Source organism: Echinops telfairi, unplaced genomic scaffold (genome assembly GCF_000313985.2).
Source record: "Echinops telfairi isolate 266 unplaced genomic scaffold, ASM31398v2 ScPeMD7_3533;HRSCAF=4204_0, whole genome shotgun sequence".
NCBI lineage: Eukaryota > Metazoa > Chordata > Mammalia > Afrosoricida > Tenrecidae > Echinops > Echinops telfairi.
The window spans coordinates 86,095,012-86,122,337 of NW_022107431.1; the positions used below are offsets into that span (position 1 = coordinate 86,095,012).

Here is a 27,326-nt window from a genome sequence, read left to right on the forward strand (position 1 = left end):
GTGTAGAGTGTCTTTTAAATATATTTCGTCATGAAGAATCTGAAGCATACTGAAAAGTTGATCATATTTTAGAGGGCATACATCCAGGGGTTTGGGAGCACGTTACATAATACATCAGGAAAATTTTAACATTCCATTAAAAAAGTACATGCATCCTTTTCGTCTTCTTTGATTCACTACAGTTGAGAGGGAAAAAAAGAACTTTGTTTCTCTGTATTTCTATATTTTAAAGATTATATATGATTTTATATCATAATCTGTAACTGAAAATATAATTTGCTGGGGAGTTGATATTTAGGTGTTTAATTTTAAAACTCTCACAGAAATGTGTTGGTCATTTTTGGTGTTTGACATACAGAGAGAATGACAGCTCTGTTTTGATCTTTAAATGGTGTAGGTCTTTGTGGATCCCCTTACGGTAATTGACATGGAGTTCATTGCCAGCACTTTGTTTCCAGCAGTCGACAGAAACATGGTGAAGAAGATGGTTGCTTTCAATAACCAAGTGAGTCTTCACTTGTTATACGTTGCTCTTTGTTTTCCTGGCTGTTTGCACCAGCGTTCTCTCAGCATGGTTATCTCAAAATCTAGTGTGTCCTAGACGGAGGACTACTTATTTTCAGTGTGAGGCTAGCTTTATTTGAAGCATACAGTAATCACTTCTGAATCGTGCATACCAATACCAAGGAATTCCTGGCGTTTGGAAACGGAGTTGAGAGGAGACATCTGAATTAAACCTGTTGACTTCGGTTTGCAATGACGTGCATTTCTAGTGCGATGGTAGTACTTACTGAATTTAGTGTTGGCAGTGAAACAGGTTTCCTATTAAGAGTATTTTCTTTCTAGGTTGATCATGAAGTGACTGTTGAGAAGAAATGGGGACAGAAAGGAGGACCCTGGGAATTCAACCTCCGGGACCTTTTCCGCTGGTGTCAGTTGATGCTGGTTGATCAGTCCCCTGGGTGCTACGATCCTGCTCAGCACGTGGTGTTGGTCTATGGTGAGCGGATGAGAACCAGGGCAGACAAGGACAAGGCGAGTTGTGGAGCCCCTCTTCCTGGTCTTCTCCATCGGAAAGTTGGCTTCTTAGAGAGGAAGAAGAGCCTACTAACAGAAGTAGAACCAGGCCCCGTGGGACTGCTCTCAAGTTCAGGGAACCGACCACACGTTCACCTGTTTGGGGTCTTGTAGTTTAGAGTGGCGTGCATTGGGCAATGCCAATTCTCTTCTCTCACTTGTGTTCTCATTGAAAGTTTCCACAGCAAATCTGGGTTCTCGTGTGATGATTCCTACACAGATTGACTACCAGCATGGGTCACATTTCATGTAATGTGTCAGACTTCTTAAGTTTGTTTGGGTTGCTCCACTCATGGGGCTTTTCAGGGCTGTTAGCTTTTCGAAGTAGTTTTCCTCTATCCCAAGGTGCCTCTGAGTGGCCTTAAATTGCCAACCTTTCCACTAGTAGTTGAGTATTTCATCATTTTTACACTCAGAAACTGTGCAAGAAGCATCAACCGTACTAAAGAGAGGCACACTCACCCACCCACTCACCCTCTTCCCTTGTTGATTCCAATTCATAGTGACCCTCTAGGACAGGTTCAAATTGCCCTTGTAGGGTTCTCAAAGCAGAGCACCTCGTCTTTCTCCTGTGGATTCAAACTGCTGGCCGTACACGGTTAGCATTCCAAGAAAGGCTAGTCTGTATTTATTAGGAAACTAACAGATCCTTAGTCGTAAATAAAAGGCCGTGTCACACCGACTTGTCGTGTATGGAGCTACAATGATTTGTGTGCTATGCGTTGAGCTCTCTCGAGCTTCCTCCCACTGATTGTCTCCCAGGGGTGCTGTCAAGATGTCTCTCGGATGAGGCTCTCGGTCAGAGCTCACGAGCGCGGGCGCCAGAGCTAGCCCTCTGACCTTGTCTCATATTCCTTCTCTGGCACCTTTTCCACTTAAAACTGTCTTAATTAAAATTAAATCTGATCCTCACATTAGAAGCTGTAACCTGTTGTATCCAGAACCTAGGCGGACCCAACCAACTCCTTTGTTACCTGTGCGTGACTTTCCATCTGTATTAGGAGAAAGTTTCCAGCTAGTATTTTCAACAGTGTTTTGTTGCAGTGAATTTACATGCTATCACCTCGTATTCTAGCTTATTCATCCACTTACAATTTTTGGTATTGTGGTCCAACATCCAGTTGTTGGGCAACTGATGTTGGTCAGGTGATAGATTATTGTAAGAGGAGGAAGGCGTTTTATCGCTCCTACAATTCAGATTTACTGTAGTTAACCAGATAGGTGTTTTCTGAGGTGGGGAACATCAGGAAGAAGACATTAAAGGAATAATAGAGTATTTAAAAGTTGGGAAGTTTTAGGTGAATTGATTTTGATTTTATAACGCCAAATAAACCTAGCTGGATTATGGAAAAAACAAAAACCAAACTCACTGCCATCAGGTTAATGCTGACTCACAGTGTCGCCTGTGGGTTTCCGAGACTGTAATTATTTACGGGATGCGCGATTTCTGACTGCTGACCTTGCATATCTCAGCCGAACGGCAAACGCCATACCCCCAGAGCTCCCGATGAGTGCTCTTCTTGCCAACTCTTGAGGAGTAACAGGGTGCCCTGGGGGTGGTGTGGGTTATGCAGTGGGCTTCAGACTGCGAGTTGAGTGCTGTCAGCCCAGCAGCTAATCGTCAGGAGAAATTTGAGACCCTCTGCTCCCATAGAGATGACGGCCTCACAAGCCCTGTGTGTCCCAGTGAACTGGACAGCCGTGGGCTTTTAAATGCTTTTTTAAAACCAGTGGCTCACGGTGTTGCATGTCTCCTAAAAAAACAATCATTCTGAAAGGTTGGGCTAAGAATTTGGTGTGTGATAAGTGTTTTGATTGTATTGTCTTCTTCCTTCAGGTCATTTCTGTATTCAGGGATGTGTTTGGCTCAAATTCCAGCCCGTATGTGGGGACCAGACTATTTCACATCACTCCCTATGATGTACAGGTGAGGAGAGAGGGACCCTCTGTGAGTCTTCTACAGGTCTCTCTGGTCTTTCCTGTTCAATCCCAGACACGTGTGTGAAATCTCCCTGGCATGTCTTTTCAGCTGGGCTACTCAGTTCTTAACCGCCGCAGCTGTGCTCCTCACCCGTCCCGCCGGCCTCTTTCGCTCTTGCACCAGTCTTTACAGTCCCTGGAGTCGATCATGAAGTGTGTGCAGATGAGCTGGATGGTCATCCTCGTGGGGCCGGCCTCTGTGGGCAAGAGCAGCCTGGTGCAGCTTCTGGCACAACTTACTGGCCACACGTTGAAGATCATGCCAATGAACAGTGCAATGGACACTACTGAGCTTTTGGGCGGATTTGAGCAGGTAACTGGTCTGCCTTCAAACTTTCATGCTAATAACCCCCCTGGTCTGATTGATGGTTTCCTGTGTGGGTGGTGACTACAGAGCCTTTGACTCTGGCCAAGGCTGTGATGAGTTCATGTGCTCTGGAAATTTGCAGGTTGATCTTACACGCCCTTGGAGGCAGCTGCTAGAGAAGGTGGAGGGCACTGTAAGGGCCCTGTTAAGGGACAGCCTCCTTATTAGTGCTGATGATGCAGAAGTAGTGCTACGGGCCTGGAGTCACTTCCTTCTGACCTATAAGCCCAAGTGTCTTGGAGAAGGCGGCAAAGGTATCACGATGGAGGTCGTCAGTAAGCTGGAAGCTGTGTTGCTGCTTGTGCAGCGACTCAACAATAAAATCAACTCGTACTCCAAGGCAGGTGCGTGTGCTTGCATGGGTGGGTCAGACACTTGTCAGATCATGTCCATCTGCAGGGGGTGCCTATAGAGGTGGAATTCATACCCGTCGTTCAGAAAATTCATTTCATGGTATTAATCAAAATCAAAACCTACCAGTCTCTGGGTTAGAAAGTCAAATGAAGGGGAGGTGAAGTAGTCCACACTGGTGAGCCTGAAGAAGCAAGCAGGGATGACAGTGCTGAGCTGCCTGGTTCAGTCTGGGCATTTCACTAGGCCACTTGTTTGTGGACCCCTATTTTCTGTTGGCTTGTTTTAAAATTGTTACTTATCTTTAAGGAAATTGAGAGTATTAATATTGTGTAGAAAGTACAAGAGCCCTCCACTCAGAGTTGAGAGACCCTGGGAGCTGCTTGGGTCTCCCCTCCTTGCTCTGCAGTCTTGAAAGCCCTGGGCAGGCAGTCACCTGGCTTCCCTTCTCTGTTCCTGTTTCGGGTTGTTCAGGGTGTGAAAGCATTGTTTTGAGCATTTGCCCCGTTTTCTAACTGCTAACAGTGGAGTGTTGAGTAGAACATTTATTTATTCCCTCCTAGCTAGAAGGAGAAGTTTGACATATATTAATTACATTGTGAGTTGCAGAAAGGTCATAAAACAATTTCCAATAAAAAGTTCATTGACAAACTTCCAGGGAAAGGTGATATAAACGCTGGAAGTCCCAAAGAGGCAGTGAGTCTGTGTCGTCTGTGCGGCCCGGTGGTTCCTGTGTCCCATGAGACGTTGCTCTCAGGGAGGCAGCTGAGCAGCCGTGGTTGCGCCCACCAACAGCTCTCCATGCTCCTCCTGCCCCTTGAGGACTGAAGCAGAAGCCTTTCCCTCATCCTAGAGCAGCGGTTCTCAACCTGTGGGTCGTGACCCCGGTGGGGGGTGGGGGTGAGGTATTGAACGACCCTTTCACAGGGGTCGCCCGATTCATAACAGTAGCAAAATGACTGATGAAGTAACAACGAAAATAATTTTTTGGTTGGGGGGCGGTGTCACCACAACATGAACTGTTTTAAAGGGTTGCGGCATGAGGCAGTGTGAGAACCACTCCCCTAGAGTGAACTCTCAGGAGCACTGGTGGCATATTGGGTACTCATTAGGTTGGTAACTGCAAGGTCAGCAGTTTGAAACTACCAGCAGCTCCCGGGGAGAAAGATGAGGTTTTCTACTCCTGTAAAGAATCAGATTCTCAGCAACCCACTGGGCTAGTTCTACCTTACCCTAAAGGCTCGCTATGAGTCAGGATTGACCCGATGGCTGTGAATTTGAGTTTCTCTGAGAGAGAGAGAACTCTCTCAGTAACTATTCATTAGAAAGTACGCCCTGCCCCTAAACCCGTCTTTTACTATTTAAACAAACACAGCTCCTTTTACTTAACTCTGGAAAAGCAAGTTGGGCCGGGGCTTTTTGTATTCCAATAACAAATGCCCAGTGGGTTGAGTGTCTTGATGTTGAATTTAGTGTGTGTGCTTGGGGTGGGGGGGTGTCCCGTCCCATTGCAGAATTTGCCAAGTTGGTGGAAGAGTTCCGGGGCTTTGGGAAGAAGCTCATGCAGTCAGCCAGTGGCCATAGCCACGGCACGTTTGAGTGGGTGGACAGCATGCTGGTTCGTGCCCTCAAGTCTGGGGACTGGCTTCTGATGGACAATGTTAACTTCTGCAAGTAAGAACCAGAGAGAATCGTAAGCAGACCAGACTGCAGTTTGGGATATGCCGGTAAACCGAGAAAGCCCTGGGGAAGTTGTGGCGTTTTTAATCCACCGTATTTCTGAACCAGAACCACAGCTTCTTCTGAAGCTGAACAGAGAAGGCTATAAAACCTAATCACTTTCCAAACAGTAGCCCCCTCTGAGTTGGGGCCTTGTAATGTTAGTATCTGTCACTAGTATCTGGAGCCTTTTGAAAGGGGTGAGCTGTCATAGAGCAGGCATCAGTGAGCGCAGTTCACCTGGGTGCCACTTCACACCATGAGGAAAGGAAAAGGCCCTGACCGTGCACAGCACACAGGGAGCCACTGCCTGTGAGAGATGACCTTCTCTTCTGATAACTCTTCTCTGAATGTTGTGCGTAAAAATTCAGTTGCCTTTAAATCAATTTTTTAATGTTTGGGTGCAAGGGAAGGGACAAAAGAGATAGAAGAATAGTTCTTGGAAACTTTGATCATTTTCTTTCATTCAACCAATATTTGTATGTCCTCCCGGAGAATGAAATCTGGGCTGTGCGCCTGGGACGGAAGGAGGAGCCTGCCTTGGGGAGAGACCACGGTTCCTTATGGGAGAGTGGGTCCTCCTGAGAGGAAGCTGGGCTAGGAGCTGTGGGAGGTCCCCGCAGGGAGAAGTCGGGGCAGCGCCAACAGGCCGGTCTGGTCACAGATGAACTCCCTCTTGCAGCCCGTCAGTGTTGGATCGTTTGAATGCTTTGCTTGAGCCTGGAGGCATCCTCACGGTTAGTGAGAGAGGAATGATAGATGGAGCCATTCCCACGATAACGCCAAATCCAAATTTCAGGTATTTATGTCTCTGCAGCATCTTCCTGAGAATCTGACAGCTTCTTTGGTGGAAGTGGGCATTCAGCAGGGCTTCCTTTTTTTTTTTTATGGTACACAAAAATGTTTATTAGAATAAAATTACATGGATTATATCCAAAATTAAAATTATTTCACATCATATGGAGGCTTTATCTCCATTCGCTTTTTAAACATTTTATAGACTATGCTTTAAATAATTTGCACACCTGTAAACAAATCTTAGATTTCCAAAGATTCAATGTCTCTGAGCTATTGAACATCAAAATTTAGGGATTGCACTAAATATGTCTGCAAAATTTTGCCAAGAAAAGAAAAGTAGATTAAAATAATTCACTTGACATGAGGTTTTAAGTCATGAAAAGTTTTTTAGTAGCAAACATTACCAATGCTGAGATAAGATTAAAAAAATCATGGCTAATCCACTTAAGTGTTTGCATACCTACGTTATTTTTTAATGAAGAATTACCACAATTTCTTATTAGAAAAGGAGGCAATTATCTGATTCCACCAAGATCTGAGTACATTCTAAATATTCATTCAGCAGAGAAAAGAAAAAGGTTACAAACACTCTTAACCCTACCAAATGGGAAGAAAAAAAAAAATTAAGATTAAGACCAACATTTCAAGCTGCCTTTTGGAAAATAAATTTAAAAAGAGGTAGATGGTTAAATATTAGTGGTGAACTTACTCAGGTGAGTAATTTTTGTCTCGATACTGATTCAGCAGGGCTTCCTTGTGTGTTATAATCATGTGCCATGTCAGAAGCATGCTCACCCTTTCATCGATGTAGTCAGAATCTGCTGTTTGCCAGGCACTGCTAGGCTTTGGGACCCGTGTAAAAGTAAACAGGCAGGCTAGGTTTCTGCCTTGGTGGGCTGATCACACTGTGGAAGGGGCATAGGTGGGAGAGAAACGAGTGGATCACATAATCCGAGAACGAGAAGGTTTCCCAACAGCCATAGCAGCTCGAGAGGAAAGTAATTGGAGGCCGGTGGGTTTAGAGGCTATTTCAGATTGTGGCACTTGGGCCCCTCCTGAGATCAGTTTTCTGAGGCGCGGGGAAGTCACCGGAGGATTTTGAGCAATGGAAGGATGCTGTAAAATGCATCTGCCTCTACAAAATTCCACTTGCTGTTTAGATATGACTACTCACATCAAATTTCAGAAGGTTGTTTGCTTGTGTTTCATTGACTATGCAAAGTCATTCGAATGTGTGGAGGATCAAAACAAACGATGGATAGCCTTGAGAAGAATGGGAATTCCAGAATGTTAACTGTGTCATGCAGAACCTGCATGTGGTTTAAGAAGCAGTTGTGCAAACAGAGCAAGGGCATGGTGTAAATCAGGAAAGGTGTGCATCCGGATTATATCATCTCACTATACTTATTCCATCTGTATGCTGAGCAAATCATCAGAGAAGCTGGATTTTATAAAGAAGAAGGCTGCATTAAGATTGGAGGAAGTCTTATTAATAACCTTCCATATGCAGATGAATTCAAAGTGAGAAGGACTTGCTGATGAAGTTCAAGGACCGCAGCCTTCATTATGGATTACAATTTAACGTAAAGAAAACCTAAATCCTCACAACTGGACCAATGTATGACATAATGGACAGAGAAAAGGTTGAAGTAGTCAAGGATTTCATCCTACTTCGATCCACAATCAGTGCTCATGGAAGTAATAGTCGGGAGATCAAATAACTCATTGCATTGCGTAAATCTGCTACATAAGATGTCTTTCAAGTATTGAAAACAAGGATGTTACTTTGAGGACTAATGTACATGTGACCCAAGCCATGGTATTTTCTTTTCTTTTTTTTTAATAATCATTTTACTGGGGACTCTTACAACTCTTGTTACAATCCATCCATCAATTGTATCCAACATATTCATATATATTTTCCATCGTTCTTTTCTAGACATTTACTTTCCATTGAGCCCTTGGGATCAGCTCCTCCCCCCTTTGTGGCCTCTTGATAGATTGTTATATTCAAATTTCACACCGACCGCTGTCTCCCTTCCCCTCTGGTTTCTGTTGTTCTTCCCCTGGATGGTTATGTGCCATTCATTGTGATCAGTGCCCCCCAACTCTCCCCCGCTTCCCCCTACCCTTTTGGTATCTCTATTCTCATTCCTGTTTCTGGGTTCCATGTGTTGTGAGTTTTATCTCTTGCCTATCTATGTATATGCTCCCGTCTAGTCTAGATTGGGAAGCGACACTGGAGTTATGGGAAGCGGCACTGGAGTTATGATGGGGGGGGGGGGGGTGAGTAGGCTTCCAGGGAACAGAAGTATGTTGAGTGACCAATTAGTGCTCTACTGCACCCTGATGCACTCACTCCCTCCCTGTGACCCCTGGGAGGGGGATGTTCCATTGTCCATAGATGGGCTTTGGGTCTCTGCTCCAACCCCCCTCCATTCTCACTAATGCATTTTTGTTTGTTTACTGTTTGTTGTGAGTCTTCTGATGCTCATTGTCCAGTCTCGATGATACTGGCTGGTATGCTTCCTCCATGTGGGCTTGTTGCTTCACTGTTGGATGGCACTGTATCTCTTAATTGCCAGGCACCTCCTCTGTCTTCACCACATTTGCCATGGTATTTTCAGTCACCTCATATGCACATGCAAATTGGATATTAATAAGGAAGACAGAAGAAAATGGATGCATTTGAATTATGGTGCTGGTGAAGAATGTTGCCGGTATCACAGACTGCCAAAGGAACAAACAGACCTGTTTTGGAAAAAGTAGAGCAAAAATGCTCTTTAGAAGCAATGCTTGTGAGACTTTGTCACCTGTACTTTGGGCATGTTTTCAGGAGTGACCAAGCCCTAGAAGAGGTCATCATGCTTGGTAAAGTAGACGTTGGCGGATAAGAGGAAGAGCTTCAACGCTATGGACGGACTCGGCAGCTTCGATGGCGGGCTCAGATAGATATAAGCGCAGTTGGGAGGAGGGCGCAGGCCCGGACAGTGCCTGGTTCTGTTGTATGCAAGGGCACTATGAGTGCGGGCCAACTCGAAGGCAATGCTAACAACTTTCACATTTAAATTGATGTAATGTTTTAGCTTCTTACTGTCTGGCTCGCCGCATCTCCAGTGCTCACCTAAACACACTTCCCTGTAGTTTCTGGCCACTGGCGGATTGGGGAGTGCAGTCCTGGAACAGCCGCAGTGCTACAGAAAACTCATTTGCACTGTGCACCTTTTGAATCTCTGTGACACATAAACTTGCGATGGGAGCAAAGGAGCCTAGGCATAAGCACGGTGTCGGAATGGAAAGTAGCCGCCAGGCCAGAGATGATGATAACCAAAGGCAGGTTGCATTTGCCAGGGAAGTTGTTGCTTGAGAGAAAGAAAAGAAACAAGAATGACATCGGTGCCTTTGGCTTGGGTAACGGTGTAGTCAGTGCCATTCAGTGAGAAAGGAAAGGCTGGCAGATGGCAGTTGCTGGCAGTCCATTAAGGCCTGTCAGACAGCCAGGGAGCAGTGACTAGGTACACTCATTGTTTAGAGCGATATGTGACTCCCCCTTTTTGCTCTCGGTAGCTGATGAATTCATGCTGCATTCTTTGGGGAATGTCAGACAGTAGGGATTTTTAAATTCTCAGATAGATGGTCTTTAGGAAAGTGGGTTTGGAGGAACTGGTTTGCTGTAAGGATGCACTTTGGAAAGGAAAAGCCAGAACACAGGTAGTGCTGCTGCCCTTGAGTGGGTGGTGTTGCCCTACCTCCTGGTGCGCACTGTAGAGGAGCCACCTAGCGTTTGCCTGGAGCTCTTGTCCCTGAGCAGCACCGTTGGCTGCACTGTGATTTAATTTCTCTCTCTCTCTCTCTCTGTTGCTAGGCTTTTTCTCTCACTGGATCCTGCTCATGGAGAAATATCTCGAGCCATGAGGAATCGTGGGCTTGAGATCTACATTTCAGCAGAAGGGGATGGGAGCATCCCAGACGAGCTGGATTTGAAAGTTCTGCTGCACAGCCTTGGGTTGGTGGGGGACAGTGTGTGCAACACCCTCTTGGCGTTGCACACAGAGACCCGAGGTGCCGTTGTAGGTGAGGAGCTTGACTTCTGGGCCCTTGCAGGGTTTTAGCCTCGTAGAAATTTATATACGATTCCAGTTGACTACTGGTTCTAGAGTTCTTGCATTTAGTGGACACAAAATAGAAATTTCCAGAAAATCCTGTTGACAATGTAGGCGTCTATTAGAGAGATTTGGTTTAGCAGATCTGGGTGAACCAGTGGAAGCAGATTTCAACAGCTCTCCAGGCAATAATGGGACCCACGCCGCACCTTGAAGGGCAGTGCTTTGAGCGGTGAGGCCCATGAAGACAACCCCACATCCTTTATGGACATCACTTAGCCTCATGAAAGAGGAATAAAGAGGAAACTTTGAGTTGTTTAAAGCGTTGACTTGATTGTTGAAAAATATAAGAAAGAGAAATAATAGCAATAAGCAAAACAGTTTATTGAGTAAATACTATGGGTTATGTAAGAATCCCTGGTGGCGTAGTGGGTTGGACTCTGGGTTGCTAACTACAAGGTCAGTAGTTCAAAACTACCAACTACATGAGGCTCTACTTCCATAGAGTTACAATTTTGGAAACCCTTTGGGGCAGTTCTACCCTGTCCTGTGTGGTTGCTGTGTGTTGGAGTGGGCTTGATGGCAGAGGGTTTGGGTTTTTGGATGTTGGGCACAGTACTAGTTCTCACATCAGTTCTGCAAGGCCTATCTCATTTTACAGATAAGGCTCAGAGAGACTGAATTTCTGGTCAGAAACTCAATCGGGATTTCAGAGCAATGGCCACTTAGGAGGACTTGCTCATTTTACCACCCTTGGCGCCGGTCAGTACTGGATGGAGGATGTATGATGAGGGCTTATCGCATCTGTGAATGAGAGGTCACTTAGAGCCTGCAGGCCGCAGGCAGGCAAACAGACAGCGGGAGAAAACGAGAGAGGGAACCTGAATGTGTCCCCATGTCCACTGTGCCTGGAACCAGACTGTGGATGAGCTGCGGGGGAGTTTGAGTCAAAGGTGGAATTTAACCGTTTCGTTGGGGTTTTTAAAAAAAAATGTAATTTCAATTTTTATTAATTTGTTTGTTCTTGAGCCTATACTCGTAAACACACCAGCTCTGCAGATCTCCGCATACAACTCAGTGGCATTGATGGGTTGTGCAGCCATGCTCGCCCTCTCATAACTCGCCCTCCCCGAAGGCCCCACCGACTTGTCAAGTCAGCCCCAAATAGTGACTTGCTCATGGTGTTCACTAGTTAACCTAAACTCTTGGGTGGTTTAGAAAGACTAGGTGCTACTTGTAATTTCACTTTTTAAGAGTATCTGTGGGTAGTCGTTTTAGAGGTGCATTGTTTTTTCATAGGTTCTCCAACCTCTTCCGTGTCAACTCTGATTCAGACAGCTGTTCTCATTGTCCAGTACCTGCAGCGAGGGCTGAGCTTGGATAGAGCCTTTTCTGAAGCCTGCTGGGAAGTGTATGTCTGCTCCCAGCATACACCAGCAAACCGGACGGTACTGCAACAGTGTTGTAATGTGCTCCATTATTAACTAGAAGGAAATGGGTTTTATCGTTGGCAGCATTAATGGTGTAAAAGAGTGAGCCACCGTAGTTTGCTACTATGAGTTCTGCTATCAGGGCACTTCCTTGGAATATAGCTTAAATGTAGAGATCTCGTTCATGAAAAGTATTGGTAGACTTTCACTCAAGGTGTGCGTTCAAGAGTGCAGATGTGGGTTATTGTGCTGTTGGCACAATCACACAGGACCTAGAAAACCAGGAACTACTCTCTGCTAGTTTGGGGGTAATGTTAGCACTTGTATTTTGGTGTGTTTTTGTCTGTTCAGCTTGCCCACGCAGTAGTGGAGAAGCACGTGTCTTCCCTGAGAGCGCATGATGCTTGGGGCAACTCCGTTCTTGCCTTGGGACTGTGGCCAGATTCTCTGCCCTCGGCTCTCTTTGCCGCTGAAGACTCTCACCTCTCTCTAGTCCGCAGTGATGGACAGATCTTGGCCTATTGCCTCAACAGAGTGAGCATGAAAACCAGCAGCTGGACAAGGTCAGTGGAAGCGTGGGCTCTTCTTTTCTCTCGGGCCACTTGATTGTGCTTTGTTCTTGTTGGTAATGGCTGCCCCCAACGTTTACACCAGAGTGTAAAGGGCCCATATTTATCCAGCTGTCATAATTGTACTATTTAGTGTGGCTTCCTGTTTGTTAGCGGTATATTTTAGTTGTCACTTGTGGGGGGCTCATTCTTTCCCCCCATTGCCTCTGTGATCTGATACTGGTATGGTCATTTTCTCAGTTCTTTGGAAAGTAAAAATATCCTAGCAATAACATTGTTCCTTTCAATGAATTTCAGGAGCCAGCCTCTTACCTTGCAAGACTTAGAGAAAATGATGCAATCCTCCAACCCTGAGGGCCTGAAATTCAGTGCCCTGCACGTGGACGCCTGTTGGCTCGATGAGCCAGGTGTGCTGGCGATGGCTGTTCAGTTGCTCACAGAACGAGCAACCAATCAGGATTGGATGCTCAGAGTTAAATGGCTATGTCATTTAGCCAAGAATATACCACAGGAACTTGGTGAGTGGAAACGCTTAATTTGAGTAATGAAGTCATTTGTGTACACTTAGCCCTGCCCAGTGTTAGTGCCTCATCAGCTGTATTGCTCGGTGATTGTGTCCTTTAAGTTACACCTGGGAGGCCTCTTGTCGTCAGCATTTATCTAGGTCTCTAAAAATGTTATTGAATGAGTCTGTCCTTAGAAAAATGTCCCATGAAAAATTCCCCCACTTCCATTTTAGAATCTGTCCATATTACTTTCCAACTCGAAAGAAAAATGGGCTATATTAATGTTATTACTTATGACTTGAACATCTTTTTTCCTACTGTAATGCTGCTGCACAAACATTTTATCTAGGTAGTTGATTTTTGCTCACCCCCTAAATAACACTTTAAAATAGTTTTATTGGCATATAATTTACATATCATACAATTTTTTAAAATCATTTTATTAGGGGCTCATACAACTCTTATCACAATCCATACACATATCAATTGTGTAAAGCGCATTTGTACATCATTCTCAAAACAGTTTCTCTCCACTTAAACCCCCGGCATTAGGTCCTCATTTTTCCCCTCCCTCCTCCATACAATTTAATAATTTGATCAAATTAAGAATTGTACAATCATCACCACATTTAATTTCAGGACATTTTCTTTCTTGTTGTCATTGTTAACTCCCCATTTTCCCCAAGTCCCAGTGTCATGCCCTAGGTAGTAATTAATCCTGTTACTGTCTCTGTGGATTTGCCTGTCCTAGATTTTATGTACAGAAAATAATACAGAACACAGGAAACAAAAGCCCAACAACAGTGACAACAAAGCAAACAAGCCTGAATCAAAAACGAGAGCTGAGATGGTATAAAAAATGAAACATTAAGGGAGATCAAATGATAAGATGTTACATTTTAATCTAAGTGCATCTACCATAATCAACTTTCCAATTCTCTGTGCTAGCAAGGTGCTTCATATCATTGGACTACGGCCAGAAGGGATTCAAGGAGGCTTTATCCATGTGGGACCCTGCAAAGGGATTTGGGGCTTTCCCTGCCATCTAGAGCCATCTCCAAATCGGGTGTTCAGAATTTAAGCACTGATGCCATTCTCTGAATTTGGATTTTATTATTCGTAATCTTTGAATTACCCAGGCTGGTGTGCTTCTTCCATATTGATTTAGTGACATCGCACTTAGATGGCTGCTTGTTTACAAACAAGCATAGATCCCAGGTGTTGTTCCTTCCAGAAGCACCCTCACGACGCGTTACTGTAGCACCATGTCTTTTATTGGTGTCTTCATGAGGACTAGCATTGAGCAGGACCACGTCATAAAGAACCAACTGTTCTCAGATTGGGGCTAGAATGAGTGTGAGCTAAAACCCACCTATATGTCCGTGGTTTATAAATGTCTCTGGTTCACTTTAGGGACATCATTATCATTTTATGATAATGAACATAAATCAACCCCCTGGGGCATAGGCAGTCCTATTGATAGTGTCATTAATTTTGCCAGTGGTATAGAATGAAACACTGTTGAGAAAAGGAAATTATACATACCACAGTATACGAATTGTAAAGATTAAACTCTTAGTCGTTGACTGTACAATATTTACATAAACAATGGGGGTAGTGATAGGGCAAAACTTTCAATAACACTCATTCACTATAGACGAACCATGCGTACCAGACTAATATATGTCATAAGAAAGCAAGAACATTAAAATAGTAAGCATATGTTAGTTCTGGGCCACCATTCATTGGACACTCAAAGCAGGAGATACAAATCACAGTCCAGCCGCCACCACCTTCATAACCTAGGGATAGCTGTCATTTGCTTCTTCTCAACACTAAGCAGTGTTCTCAACCTTCCTAGTGCCGCAACCCCCAACCAAAAACTTATTTTCATTGCTACTTCATAACTAGTTTTGCTACTGCTATGAATTGGGTGACTTCCTGTGAAAGGGTCGTTCGCCACCCCCCCCACGGGGTCGAGACCCACAGGTTGAGAAGCCTGAACTGGGGAGTTTCAGCCTTCAGTCCAAGGGAGTGTGCGTCAGTTCCTTAAGTCTGCCACAGGTGTGCTTTTGCCATAGAGCCTAGTTTGCTTAGTGGGGTGTCCATGTCGAATTCTTCTGGTGTGGCCTGTGAAGGATGTTGTGCCCCTTGAAAGGACAGAGTTTAAAATCCCAGTAGTCAGTTCCACATGGCCTGGGTCACCAAGGGCTGGGTAGAAACTAGGTCCGAGGTGTCCAAGTAGGTACAGAGTCCTGGGCATCTTCTCTCCTTGGGCTCTACACTAAGTATTGTTGAGCGTTCCCCCCTCCCCTGACCCTGTTTACCCACCCTCTGAGAAAGACATCCTCCCTCCCACCCCCATCTTGACTCAAAAATTTCCAGTAAGGTTCTCGTACCACTCTTGAAGGAGCGTCCATTGATGTGGGGTGACTTTAGCACAGTGTTGTATGGCTTATCTGGGTAATTTTGCTTTGGGAAAATCCATTTCCACTGAAAATGTCAAAAGATTCTACTCTTACCGTATATACTGAAGTATAAGCCGACCTAAATATCAGCCGAGACACCTAATTTTACCACAAAAACTGCATTAAAAATATGCTGGAAAACTCAACTTATACTTGAATATATACAGTATTTCATTTCTAGTGCTCCAAGTTAATGCTCTGTATTTTGTAGTATTTTATTTTTTAATCGTTTTATTGCGGGGTCTTACAGCTCTTACCACAATCCATACAAACATCCATTGTGTTAAGTACTTTTGTACATAGGTTGCGGTCATCATTTTCAAAATAGTTTCTACGTGAGCCTTTGGTATCTTTTGTAGTATTTTTCATTTTTAAGACAGGAAGCAGCAATATTAACCTGGGTTGTAGAAGTATAGGACATGACATTTGTCGTAGAAGCTGCTGACTGCAGTAATTGGGTTTACACCAGCCTCCCTCTTTCCTGAGAACCTAGTGAAGGCATAAATTATTGAGTGAGAGAGAAAAAAATTGAGTGAGTAGCACATGGGGTTATTGATTCAGATAGACATGAGACAGCTTGTGTATATATTCTGATCTGTGCTCTCTGGTACTTGAGCCACTAGCCACAGGTGGCTACTAAATTTTCACATCTACCAATGAAAAATGAAATATGAATTCAGTCCCTTAATTGCACTGGCTGCGTTTCAGGTGTTGAGGAATGCTTGCTGCTCTGCCTGCCAGCCCAGCGTTAGCGCAGTTCCGGCATTGTGTAAGCTCACTTGTACTTCTCCTTCCTCCACAGAGTCGATCCAGATTCACTTGGAAGCCAGTGCTACATCTCTTAGGACCTTTTACTCGAATTCTCTCTCAGCTGGGGTCAGTCACGTCATCAAAGTATTGCAACCCAACATAACAGGTACTGCACCTACTTGGGACGTCTCGCCCTCCCCACTGTCCTTTGAGTTCTGTGGGGGAAAGACCTTCAATCACCCACCAGCACACCGTGTTTGCAAGCACGCTCAAGTATACACAGGCAAACTCTGCTTCCTTGCTTGAAGATGTTTATTTGTCCTTCAAATTTCAGAAGAGGCCATTGATTGATAGGCACACCATGGAAAGACTATGGGAGCGTGTAGGCTGGCTCTGGTCCCAACTTTGCCACAGACGACTTCTGAAGGCCGAAGTTGATACATGAGGGAATTAAACTCCTATTCCCCCACCCCACCCCCCACACACGCTGTCTACTTATAGCATGGTGAGGTTTATTCTGTTACCAGGTTACATTTTGAACCATGAGAAACAGACAGGATCCATTTCTGCAGAAAATGTAAAACCTTAGTGATCAAAGTTATACAGCCTTATGACAAAGTTTTAGAACCCATAATGATACAGTAACTAACCATCTAAGCGATTTAATCAGGTGATGTGTTCAAGATTTCCTTTTTAAGAAGAAATAATGGAGCAAACTTTTTATTGCTTATATTTACTAGAACAGAATACTATAAATTTGATGGAAGCATGGCATTACTGAGGAAAATTGGAAGTTTCTGTCTCAGTTATTTTTCCCGGCCCCATCTTCGTGTGGTATTAATCAAGATACATTGGCCATTGGGCTTGGGAAGCCATGCATGACGCCTGTGCTGGTGACCCAGGGACCTTAGGCACACTGCCGGTAATAGGGTGAGTGACTGGAGAGAAGATCAACAGAGAGCGAGAACTACTGTGCTTTTCAGATTGTAACTGAACGGAATTTTGGCTTTGCAGTTACAGGAGGATTGTGGGCTTGGGAGTACGGTTGTCGAGGGAGCAGCAGGTTCCCTTTTCAGCCGATACCTCTTGACCACTGTAGGAACACATGAGCTTGGCCTCACTTTATTGGGTGCTTCCTTTCTGTATGATGCTGTCCTGGGTAGGCCCTTGTGTTCTGGTAGGTGGTTTTTAGAACTTCAGTGGACCGCTGCTCCATCCTGCCCAGCTCCCTGGAATGCTGTAGTGTTTCTACTGTGCTCCTCCCTTGAGTTTTCACAGTCTTTGGAATGGGTCAGGGTCTTTTCTGCTTCTTTGCAAGCGGTTCCGTGTTTGAGCCAGAGGAGTACGAGCTGCAGTGCGAGCCACAGGATGGCAAAGGAATGGCTTTTGAGTGAGCTCCTCTGGAGTTGCTTATCTTTTTGTTAGCAGTGTTGTTGTGAGTAATAGTGACAAAATGTGTGACTAAACTGGTGGATTCTTTTCCGATCAGTAGTGGGACCTGAGCAGGGGAATGGCCTGGTGGGAATGTGGATGCCTTTCTATCATGCGCTGGAATGCGTTGTCAACACTACCAGATAGGTTGCATCTGGAAGGGAGATCGTGTGCGAGCCATCGAACCCACTTTGCCAGCATCCAGCAACGTGGTTTTCCTGTCCTGCTGCTTCCCCACAAGGACCCTATGCGGTCAAAGTGACGTAATGAAAACACTCAACTGAGGCTTGCCAGGCTAGGGTTCTACTACCAAATGCTATTTTGTTTTTGTTTTTCACCAGATGAATATGTGGTCCCCCTGGACCCCCGGTGGAATATGCAGGCTCTGGACATCCTTAGGAATTCCATGGACTTTGACCCACACACAGACCAGCCGGAGCAGCTCTTTGCTCGTTTAGAATCTGTTGCGAACAAGTAGGTGAAGCCTGCCGCTCGGAGGGCTGCTTGCCTCCCTGTGCGTTCACGTGCTGCAGCTCCGGGGCTGAGTGTCAGTACAGCTTCTGGGGCGAACCTGAGAAGTGGTGAGGCCCGCGAGAGACAGAGGTCTTCAATACCACTCCTCCCCTTGCACCCTGCACCCAGTGAATTCATTCTGCCCATGTGTGGGTTCTCGAGAATCTGCCGTAGCCTGAGTGGTGGGACCCGTCAGTCAGAGCTGAGCCTTTATTGGACAGCAGCGTGACCAGTTTCCTGTGTGTGTCCCCCAGCAGCTCCTCGTGAGCTCTTTAAACCACGTGGCCTTTCCTCAGCCATCAGTCTGCCGTGTTAGTTTCTGTCCTCAGAAATGAAAGTTGAAGAAACACACGCGCATGAAAATGTACCCAATAACCATTGGACGCCATCTTTCTCTTCCGTCTCTAATGGCCAGCAGTAGTTTTCAATGGCTATCAGTGAAACACTTTTTGAAAAACTTCAACGAAATATAACATAGATACAGAAAAGTGCACTGTTAAGGAGTAGGGGGCATGCAGTGGGCTTGGAAAACCTCATGGAAAAATGAAAGGACAAGATCATGGAAGTTTACCACACCCCCTCATCTTGGGGTTTGGCAACTTTCCACACAGAAACCCCATTTGTGCAAACATCCCAGAAGCCCCCTGTGCTCTTCCCAGTAGTTCCCCTGCCTCCTCCCCACAGTCGTTTCCCAGTGGCCAGTTTTAAGAATAAGCAGTGCCGTCTCTCGGCACCAGTGGAGCCTGGCAGTGTCCCAGACCCCAGCCACCTCACCCACCCTGGTTGTTAGCACTCTCACCCCCATTCCTCTGGTCCAGAACTTGCCAGCAGGGCAGGGGTGGCTGGCAGGGGATGGGAGCTGACAATCCAAGGTTCCTAGCTTTCAGCAGGTAGTGGTTAGGGTTGGAAAGTGTTATTAACTAGTAACTATTTGTTTCATTGTTTTATCTCATTCTAGGACAATCATCTATCTTGACCGGGAAAAACGAAGTTTTACTGAAGCCAAATTGGTTTCTGTGGGTGGCAAAAAGTTAAGAAATAGTGTTTTGAGAATGTCCTTTGAATTCCATAAAGGTATGACCATCTTTCTAATAAAGCATCCCAGCGCGTGGTTTGCGGAAGTGGCGAGGCTGCTGCCATTTTACTGATCGAGTTTTAATTGCGTGGCCTGGTTCTAAACACGTCTCCAACTCAGTAATAAAGGCTCACATTTGTTGGGCATTTCCTCTCTGCCAGGTGCTGAGCTTAATACTTATCCCGTTCTTGCCTCCCACCGTTTTAAAAAAATATTTTAACTGCATTTTGGAAAAAGTATACACAGCAAGATCTTTCCAGTTTAATGTTTGCACACGGTGTTCTGTGGGTTTCACCCGCATCTTTACCCCGTGTCAGCGTCCTCGTGACCCTTATCCTGTCGTTCCTTCCCATTCGTGTCGCCTTGCTGCCCCTGACTTTCTCATTCTGCTCTAGAGCACTGGTTCTCAGCCTTCCTCATGTGGTGTGACCCCCCAACCATAAGGTGACCAGATTTTAACATTGGTAAATCGGGACACCATTGATAAAACTCATATCCTGGCAAAATAGCCACATGGCAGCCGAAAACTTGTGCATTCTTTCCAAAAATCGAGACTTTTTAAAAACACCGCGGGATGCAGGACAAATTGTTAAAAATCAGGATTGTTCCGCCAAAAGCGGGACATCTGGTCACCTTACCCAATCATAACATTCTTTCTTTTTTTTTTTCCATAACATTATTTTCATTGCTACTTCATAATTGTAATTTTGCTACTGTTATGATTCGGGCGACCCCTGTGAAAGGGTCGTTTCAACCCACAGGTTGAGAGCCGCTGCTTCAGAGGAACTTCTCCATTTGGTCTCATGTTTCAAACAGCCAGGACCCACGGTGGCACTCTTTACTTTTTAACCAACTTACTGTTCAGTTAAAAGCTGCTACCAGTGGACGGTTTCAGTGAAGGTTTAACAAATATAGGGCGAGCGTCTGCAGACTTTTTCCTGTCTGGATAGAAGAATCCAGAAAGTCTGCATTCCTTGAGAAAGTACAAAGCGTGCGTGTGACCCAGATCATCATCACGCTTGGTAGTGGTAGCCAGTACCATCGAGCTCGTGTCTCAAGGTGTAGTTACGACTACCTCATCGAGACCATTGGTGCTGTCTCCTGGGCCCTTACCTGACTCGTGGATCTCATTAGCTTTGCGTAGCTGTTCCCCGAGGTGGGAAGTATGGTCCCGTGTTATGAACGAAGAAAAGAGGGATAGAGCTGGTCAGATCAGGGTCTCGTCCTAGCAAGTGGCGGAGCCAGAACTTGGAACTTGGGTTTGTTGGCTTGGAAAGCAGTTTGGTCAATCTCTTTCCCTCTCCCTTATTGACGTCTTTGAATAAAACATCGTTTGTGGTATAAAAACTTCAACCTGGATAGAATTTTAAAATGGAGAAAGTCCATCCTTGGCAGCTATTAAATGCACCATATATACTCGTGTATAAGCCGAGTTTTTCAGCACATGTTTAATGCAGTTTTTTTTTTTTGGTTTAATGCAGTTTTTGTGGTAAGATTAGGTGGCTTATGCTCAAGTATATACGGTATGTGTGTACTTAGTTGTTGCTTTGCAACAAATTGCAAAAAATTAAACATACTTGTATAAAATATTCTCTAATTTGTATTTCTCGGTAAGACAGTATGAATGTTTATAGCTGTACTTGATTCATCTGTTAAGTTTAAGAATTAACAAGGATTTGACTTTCGATTTTGTTATCTCAGACAACAAAGTAGTAATTGTCTTTGTGTGGGAAATAGCATTGTTTTATTATATTTTGAAAAATGCTCAGAGATTAATTGAATCTGATGGGATGTTTTACTTTTATTTGTCGACTCAAAGATCCAGAGAGCTGTCACAGCCTGCCCCATGAAATTGTGGTCAATCTTGCTGCATTTTTCGAGCTCTGTGATGCACTGATCCTGCTCTGGGTACAGTCATCCCAGGGGAAGGTGTCTGATGCCACTGTCCATGAGGTGAGGACTTGTGCTCGCTTTTATTTCGCACGCTGGCTTCAATGTTGTTATATATCGAATATTGTTTAAGATATTTAACTATTAATAGTTTTAAACACTCATTTAAAATTATCTTAAGGTATAATTGTCATAATGAAAAGAATTTATTTGAAGTGTACAGTCTCACAGGTTTTGATGTGCACACCACACACACCCCCCCAGGTGGAACTGTTTGACTCACACACATCCACCCCCCCCCCCCAACTTTCCTCTTCCCTTTTATATTCCTCCTTTCATTTCCACCTCCATACCCCAACTAGGCAGCCATTGATCTAGTTTTAAAGGTTAGTTTGCATTTTATATTAATAGGATAATTTAATACATTATATGTGTGTGTGTGTGTGTGTGTGTGAGAGAGAGAGAGAGAGAGGCGGGGGCGGTTCTGGCTTTTACTTCACTGTAGTTCTTCTGAGAGTCATTCATACTGTTTTTTTGTATCAATAGTTTATTCCATTTTATTGTATTAGATGTACCACAATTTGTCCATTCACTTTATAATCAACACCTGGATTTTAACAGTTATACTATGCTTAAATTCTTTTAGAAAATCATTTTCATGTAATGGGTTAAATTGTTTTTTGTATCAAATCATTCAGTAAGCGGGAATAAACTTTTGGTCATAGGAACCCTCTAAATCTTAAAAGTTAACAATGACTCCAAAGAGTGTGTGTGTGTGTGTGTGTGTGTGTGTGTGTGTGTGTGTGTTTATGTTTATTAATATTAACATCTAGCCATCTGAACTGAATGGAAATTTCAAAGGGCAGGTTGAGAGGACAACGCCAAATTTAGTAATGAAATAGGCAAAGACAGAATTAGAAAAGCAGAAGGGAAGAACATGCCCAGCATATCTTAAACTGAAAGAACTCAAGAAAAAATTTAAGCTTGGTGTTGCAGTCTCGAAAGATTTTATGGGAAACGATAGACTAACTCATGAACCCTAAAAAGAGAATGGAAAGCATACACAGAGTCACTGTACCGGAAAGAGCCCGTCGACGCTCCACCGTCTCAGGAGGGAGCAGCAGTGCTGACGGAGTCGGTGCAAGCGGCACTGAACGCATTCGCCAAAGGCAAGGCTCCAAGAATTGATGGAACACCGGTTAGAAACACTGCAACAAGCTGATGCAACACCGGAAGCACTCACCCATCTGTGCCAGGAAATCTTGAAGACAGTACTTGGCCAGCAGACTGGAAGAGATCCATATTTGTATCCATTCCAAAGAAAGGTGACTCAGCAGGATGCTCTAATTACAGATTAATATCATTGATATCGCATGCAAGTAAAATTTTGCTTAAAATCATCCAACAAAAATTGCAGCTGTACCTTGACAGGGAGCTGCCAGAGATTCAGGCTGGATTCAGAAGAGGACGTCGAACAAGGGATATCATTGCTGTTGTCAGGTGGATCTTGGCTCAAAGCAGAGAACACCAGAAAGATGTTTAATTGCGTTTTATTGGCCTTGTCAAGGCATTCAAGCGTGTGGATCATAGCAAACTGGATAATCTGGAGAAGAATGGGAATCCCAGAACATTGGGTTACATGGGTCAAGAGGTCATTTTGGGAACAGAACACAGGAATATACTGCACGGTTTGAAAGGTGTCTGGCGGGGTCATCCCTCTCACTATACTTATTCAAGCTGTAGGTGAGCATATCAGAGAAGCTGGATTATGTGAAGAAGAGTGTGGTGTCGGGATTGGAGGAAGGTTCATTAACAACCTGAGGTATGCAGATGACACCGCCTTGCTAGCTGGACATGAAGAGGGCTTGAGGCTGGCCAGTGAAGAACCAGGACGGCAGCCTTCAGTAGGGAGGACAAGCGTCCTCACAGCTGGGCCTGTAGGGAACATCTTGATAAATGGAGAAAAAATGTTGGAAGTTGTCAAGGATTTTGCCCTGTTCAGGTCCACAATCAATATTCATGGAAGCATTAGCCAAGAAATAAAAAAGATGAGTTTCATTAGGTAAATCTGCACAAGATTTCTTAGAGCAGTGGTTCTCAACCTTCCTAATGCCGCCACCCTTTAATACAGTTCATCATGTTGTGGTGACCCCCCCAACCATAAATTTATTATCGTTGCTACTAAATAACTGTAATTTTGCTACTGTAAGAATTGGGCCACCCCTGTGAAAGGGTCGTTTGACCCCCAAAGGGGTTGCGACCCATAGGTTGAGAACCGCTGTCTTAAAGAGTATTGAAGAGCCAGTGTGTTACTTTTAGGGCTAGGGTGTTTGTGACCCAAGCGATGATGTTTTTTTATTTTATTAAAATCATTTTATTGGGAGCTCTTACAGATATCATAACATTCTATAGTTCAGTCACATAGCAAGTAGTATTGTACAATTACTACCAGTTACTTTCAAAACATTTTCTTTCTTCTTGAACTCCTTGATAGCATCTTATTTCCTATTCCCCCCCCCACAAAAAAAATCTCTGCCCCACTTCAGCCCCATATATTAGGCATTTATTTATTTATTTATTTATTTCCCATATCTTGTACAATCCAGTATATCGCTTGACATACAATTTTGTCGTTTGATCAAGCCATGGAATTTTGAGTGGCCTCATGCATGTGAAAGTTGGACATTGAATAAGGTTGAATAAGGAAGGCTGAAGAAGAATGGGTGTGTTTGGATTGTGGTGCTGGATAAGAATACTGCAAGTACCACTGTTAAAAGGACAAACAAATCTGCCTTTGAATAAGTACAGCCATCGTATCGTGCTCCTGAGAGGCAAGGATGGCAAGAACCTCATGCCCTTTACACTTTGGATGGTTGCCAGGAGAGATCAGTCCCTGGGGAAAGGGCATCATATTTGATAAAGGAGAGGGACAGCGAAAAGGAGGAGGGCCATCAAGGAGCTGTACTGATATGGTGGCTGCCACAGTGGACTGACGCACAAGAGTAGGTGGGAGGCTGGCATAGCACCACGCAGTGTGTCCTTTTGTGCATGAGGTTACTGTGGGTTGGAAACTGACTTGATGGCACCTACCCAGAACAGGAGCAACCATGAATTAATAGTACATAATAGTAAAATGTTAATTTGGAAAATACTATCACAAACCCATGGCGTGTTAGTATTAAAATATTCTTAAATAAAGAATAACTTTCAAAACAAAAATTAGTGAGAAGAGTTCAATCACTTTAAGATCTCATCAATATCTGACCTACCAGAAAAAACTCTTAAGTCTCTTGCAGTGTTTTTTACAATGAAGTTATGAAGACAATCAGTGTTAATTACTTCCTAGTTAAGCTTGTGATAAAACAAGAATATTTTCAAAGTCACTTTATGTGATCAGGAATATTCTCCTCACAACTCAAAAATCAATAAAGGCTAATTCCAATTTGGAATCTGGGGAGTAAAAAAATATCACGGACTTGTATGCACTGAAGTCCATTGGCCTACTTTGCACTTTGGGTTGTGTGTTATTAGTCATGTGTGTCTCTGGTTGCTGACTAATAAGTGAAGTCTGGGGTGAGGGTCTTTTGCTGGGCGCTGTATGTGAGGCGCTGTGGTCTGCTCTGTTTTCAGATCTTGGGTTCTGTGCAATGGCGGGACCGGCTCTGGACTGTAGCCGACACAGTAAAAGTGGACGCCCCCGGCCTGGCCCTGCTGGCCCTCCACTGGCACTGGGTTTTGAAGCATTTGGTCCATCAGATCCCCCGGCTCCTGCTGGATCATGCAGACAAGTAAGACTCATCATTGCCCTAGTGTCAGTAGCTGCAGGACTGGTGATGGTAGAAGTGAATTTGAATTGGTTTGTGCCTGTAACACATGGGTGAATGTAAATACTATAAAAATGTATGGCCTCTACCCATAGGGCAAAAAAAAAGGTGTAATGCCCTCTCTTACTACCTGCCATTTTTCTCTTAATTTACTACCTTTCTACCCCGCCCCCTGCCCCTTTCCCCTCTTTTAAAGATACTACAAGGAGGTTCAGACTGTTTCAGAGCATATTCAGAATTGCTTGGGGAGCCCGGCCGGTGGCTTCACAGGTGTGAAGAAGCTGCAGAAGTTCCTGGGACGACCATTTCCTTTCAAGGTATGCCCAGAAGCATGACGGGAACACGAAGATGGGACTTTTTCTTTGTCCTAGGACCGTAAAGGCTGTGCGGCATTTTAAACATACTCCTGTAAAATCTAGGGCAATGGGAGTGCACACACCCGGTGTCTCTCTGGACACATGAAAGAAGCCTCAGCTTTCTGCTGAGACTCGTGCAGACTGCTCCGCTGTGCCCGCTCGGTAAAGTAGGCTCTCCTGTGCTCGGCCGTTTCAGGACCAGCTGGTGGCGGAGTGTTTTGCACAGCTGAAAGTCCTCAGCAGAGCCCTTGCTGTCAGGGAGCGGAGGCCGGCCCTTGGGGAGCGTGGATGGCAGGAAGACATCAGTCGTCTCCAGGTGTTTGCTTCGGACCGGACATTAAAGAGGAGTCTCCTGCGGGCCTGGGGGCTGGTCCTCAGAGCTAATATTCTGGAAGATGTCAACCCAGGTACTGTGTTCCGGAGCTCCGCCACGGACAGGTGTTCCGTCCAAGCCTGCCCCCTGCCCCCAAGGCAATGTTTCTTCCCTAGACGTTTTAAAAATAATAATAGTTGCCAAGCCAGAGGGCTAGTGTTCACTTCCTTTGTTTAGTTCAGTTGTAGAATTCTGTAGACATAAACATAACCTTTGATAAGAGGGTAAGCCCAGGTTGAGAAGCAGCTTGCTCTTGTACACTGCTCCTGGAGTCTCCTGACCGCTCTGTTGTAACGCAGCCTGTGTCCTTTTGTTCAGACGAATTGAAGAATCTCGTAACTACCCAGTGCTCAGACCTAAGTGCCAAAGGAATCTCCCTGGGTTTTGTGGAGAAAAAACACAGTGAAGCTGCCGCCCTGTCTCGGCCAGTCTCAGCCTCCTTGGCCCCACTCGTCAGGAGTGTTCAAGTGTGGCCCGCCATGGAGTACCTGGCTATGCTGTGGCAGTACAAAATGATAGCGGATTTCATGACGCAGGCTTGCCTGAGAAGGTAAGCCACCCATTCAGATACTCTCCCTGGGGAGCCTCTTTCCTGGCTAGATTGTTTTTAGCCAAGTGTGTAAACAAAGCACAGAATTGTTTTGAGGGGGATTAGGCAGAGAGCTCAGTTGCCGTTCTGAAAAGCCAAAACTTCCTGAAGAGTCTTTGTCTGTTTTTAACACACCTCTGAAAGTCTTGAGGGCCCTTGCACACCCCCCAGTGGAGCTGCTCATGTGTAAATGAATGTGCTTTAAGTTCTGTGTGGTCGTCTTCCATGTACAACCGGTTTCCAGCAGTTCATTGATGGTCCACTCTTTATCTCGGAAACAGGTCCAGCAAAACTCGGCCTCCCCACCTAGACGAGGAGCTCCCGCAGCACATCACATTCTGTCTTGAGCACACGCCAGTGGCTCCTTGGGAGCTGCGAGACCTTTGGTTCATGCTGCATCATCAGCAGGTAGTCACAGAGCTCAGCACTGTCTGCTGGTCGGGCTTCTCTGGCAGAAGCTGCTTGCCTGGCATTTCATTTCGATTCACAAGCCTCTGCTGCCACCTCTGATTCATCTGACGGATCTTTCAGAGAGAGCTTTGAGTGTTCTTTTGCCATAATGTCCGGGGTACTCCATGACTGGCACAGAATCTTTCATTCTGTCTGGTTTCCGGTTAAATTAAGCTACAGGGTTATCTGTATTTCCTATTTGCTTAAAAATATTCTGAGAGTGTTCCAAATCTCCTTTAATGATAATAGTAACTATTTAATGTGAAAACTGATAACCTTAAGTTGATTCAACTTGATCATTCGGGCAACCTTGAAGTGTTTTTTGATGATGATGATGTTTTTATTTTGCTGATGATATAGTTGTGTAAATTATTTTACTGACAATGTGTCATGCAGCCTCCCATAAGCAGCTCTCACCCTAGTTTTATAACATGGTAAAAGCAACTCTCGCCCTAGTTTTATAACATGGTAAAAGCAGCTCTCGTCCTAGTTTTGCAACATTTCATTTCACGGTGCATTTGTAACATGGTACATAGGTTCTATGCCTTGACCAAGACTACCCACGATGGCGGAGGATCAGCTAGCCTCATGTTGCATGTTGGCTTTTGATGGCTTGCTTTTTATTTTTTTAATCATTTTATTAGGGGCTCATGCAACACTTATCACAATCCATACATACATCAATTGTGTAAAGCGCATTTGTACAT

General features: G+C 44.7%; 1 protein-coding gene across 1 annotated transcript in view; it reads left to right on the plus strand.

The window, feature by feature from the left end:
* Positions 1 to 27,326, plus strand: part of MDN1 (midasin AAA ATPase 1) — a 152,231-nt gene that overhangs the window by 78,227 nt on the left and 46,678 nt on the right. Inside the window, exons 38-57 of the mRNA XM_045294316.1 lie at positions 398 to 505; positions 847 to 1,035; positions 2,915 to 3,004; positions 3,107 to 3,370; positions 3,507 to 3,768; positions 5,290 to 5,449; positions 6,177 to 6,293; positions 10,158 to 10,366; positions 11,695 to 11,843; positions 12,177 to 12,388; positions 12,692 to 12,912; positions 16,171 to 16,284; positions 17,891 to 18,023; positions 19,021 to 19,136; positions 20,957 to 21,090; positions 24,658 to 24,815; positions 25,048 to 25,168; positions 25,404 to 25,614; positions 25,899 to 26,130; positions 26,451 to 26,577. Coding sequence (XP_045150251.1) covers positions 398 to 505; positions 847 to 1,035; positions 2,915 to 3,004; positions 3,107 to 3,370; positions 3,507 to 3,768; positions 5,290 to 5,449; positions 6,177 to 6,293; positions 10,158 to 10,366; positions 11,695 to 11,843; positions 12,177 to 12,388; positions 12,692 to 12,912; positions 16,171 to 16,284; positions 17,891 to 18,023; positions 19,021 to 19,136; positions 20,957 to 21,090; positions 24,658 to 24,815; positions 25,048 to 25,168; positions 25,404 to 25,614; positions 25,899 to 26,130; positions 26,451 to 26,577 — 3,327 coding nt within the window. The remainder of the gene's footprint in view (positions 1 to 397; positions 506 to 846; positions 1,036 to 2,914; positions 3,005 to 3,106; positions 3,371 to 3,506; positions 3,769 to 5,289; positions 5,450 to 6,176; positions 6,294 to 10,157; positions 10,367 to 11,694; positions 11,844 to 12,176; positions 12,389 to 12,691; positions 12,913 to 16,170; positions 16,285 to 17,890; positions 18,024 to 19,020; positions 19,137 to 20,956; positions 21,091 to 24,657; positions 24,816 to 25,047; positions 25,169 to 25,403; positions 25,615 to 25,898; positions 26,131 to 26,450; positions 26,578 to 27,326) is intronic.